The 1585-nt window shown below is 37.3% G+C and overlaps 1 protein-coding gene across 1 annotated transcript; it reads right to left on the bottom strand.

Moving 5' to 3' along the window:
* On the bottom strand, positions 1-672 carry LOC148697683 (basic leucine zipper/W2 domain protein). Its single transcript, XM_088693168.1, has 2 exons — positions 514-672; positions 1-424 (listed from the first exon to the last, which is right to left on the bottom strand). The coding sequence occupies exons 1-2, from the start codon at positions 575-577 to the stop codon at positions 255-257; spliced, it is 234 nt and encodes a 77-aa protein (XP_088549294.1). The 5' UTR covers positions 578-672; the 3' UTR covers positions 1-254.
* Positions 673-1585: the final 913 nt, after the last annotated feature.

The raw sequence follows: 1585 nt of genomic DNA, 5'->3' as shown, positions 1-1585 counted from the left end.
TAAAACCAACACCCATTTCTTCTTTATCAACAAATTCAAATCATTCGTACCAATATGAAATACTAGTAGTAATTTACTGCTAGTGTGCAATCTTCAAAAATTGGATCGAAAAGTTTCCAGTGAGGACATTCATCAAACACATTACATACCCATTTCTCCAAACTCAAAACATGAACGAACATCCAATCCAAGTTGAAGAAATTAACAGAAACACAAAATAAAAAACTGGGGTCTTGTATTGGTGTCGAACAAACCTACGGTTTATCTTCTCGAATGAGCTCATTGGACTGAGTCGAAGTGTCTGCCATGAGTGTCTCCGTGTCGGCGGCAGTCTCGTGTTGCTGCAGCTGCGGCTGCGGCTGCTGCTGCTCGGTAAGATTCTCCATGTCTCTCATCCTCGTCCTCACCACACTGGTGACCAGTACTGCAACAACAACAACAGAAACACACCCGATTATGTAAAAATGTGAAATTGTAGAGAGAGAAAGAAATCAAGAGAGAGAGAGAGAGTACCGGCGGCGGTGCCAAGTGTCCAGACCCAGAGGATCTTCAAGCCCGGACTCAACTCTCTTGGCATTTTCTATTCTATTTCTGCTTTCAGCATTTGGTTTTGCTCGAGAGTCGATTTTGGTGAGTGGGTTGTCATCTCTTCGAGTGCCGAATGTTGGAGCCGTGAGTTCGGTCTGCAGGGTCGGGTTTTACTTTTGAGTCGGGTTTTTCTAGGACCAAATTGTAAGCCCAATTATCAAGTTTGGGTTTAGGGAAGGCCTAAAGACCGTTAAACTTGGCGCCAATTGGCCCTCTTCGTCTCCTATCTTCATGTTGCTGAGTGCTTTTTTTTTTTTTTTTAATTTTACAGTAAAGTTCTTCTTACTCTAGCATTGCTATCAAGGAAAGTGACATTGACGAGAAAATTTGTGCTAATAATGTGTTAAAAGTAAAATAAATTAGAGAGAGATAAGAAAAAGATAAGAGAGAAAGTGGGAGAAGAGATTAGAATATTCGGCCTATTTATAGGCATATTAACTTAGAAGTAAACAACTACATAATAAATACTAGCATATGGGCACAAATAAAGTGTGTGAGGAAATTTTTTTTTTTTTTTTTAATTAGAGATATGTTAGGATTACATATAGGTGTGACTTTGAAAAAAAAACAACAAAATTTGGTTGTATGAAATTACATTTATGTCTCATATTTCTTATTCATGTTTTGTTTTAATTAGAGGGTTAAAGTAGTAATTTCATAGGGTTTTGATTGACGATGAGTGTTTTATTAATTAGTAGAGATTTATAACATTTATGGCACGTTTACGTAAGGGTAATCGGAATAAGGAAAGGAAATGGAATTCCTATTACGAAGTATTTCATAGTTTACTAAATATTAAGGAATAAAAAAAGTGATAGAGCCCACATGAAACAAGGAATCCAATTCCTGAAATTGGAGGAACGGGATTCCCTAGTTTTGTTAAGTATTTGAATTCCCTAAGGGTAAGGGAATCCGGAATGGGTTTTTATTCCTATAATGCCCTCACTGGTTTCTTATTATCCCAACATTGCCCTTCATTTGACACTCATTATGTCAT

This window comes from Pyrus communis, chromosome 4, assembly GCF_041283825.1.
Source record: "Pyrus communis isolate YQ-2024b chromosome 4, ASM4128382v1, whole genome shotgun sequence".
NCBI classification, from domain to species: domain Eukaryota; kingdom Viridiplantae; phylum Streptophyta; class Magnoliopsida; order Rosales; family Rosaceae; genus Pyrus; species Pyrus communis.
This window is presented reverse-complemented; position numbering and strand designations above follow the sequence as displayed.

Bases quoted from the DNA above. Each gene is read 5' to 3' on its own strand.
- LOC148697683 (XM_088693168.1), bottom strand. From the start codon at position 577: ATGCCAAGAGAGTTGAGTCCGGGCTTGAAGATCCTCTGGGTCTGGACA. The intron at 425-513 runs GTACTCTCTCTC...TTGTTGTTGCAG, and splicing joins GACACTTGGCACCGCCGCCG to TACTGGTCACCAGTGTGGTG.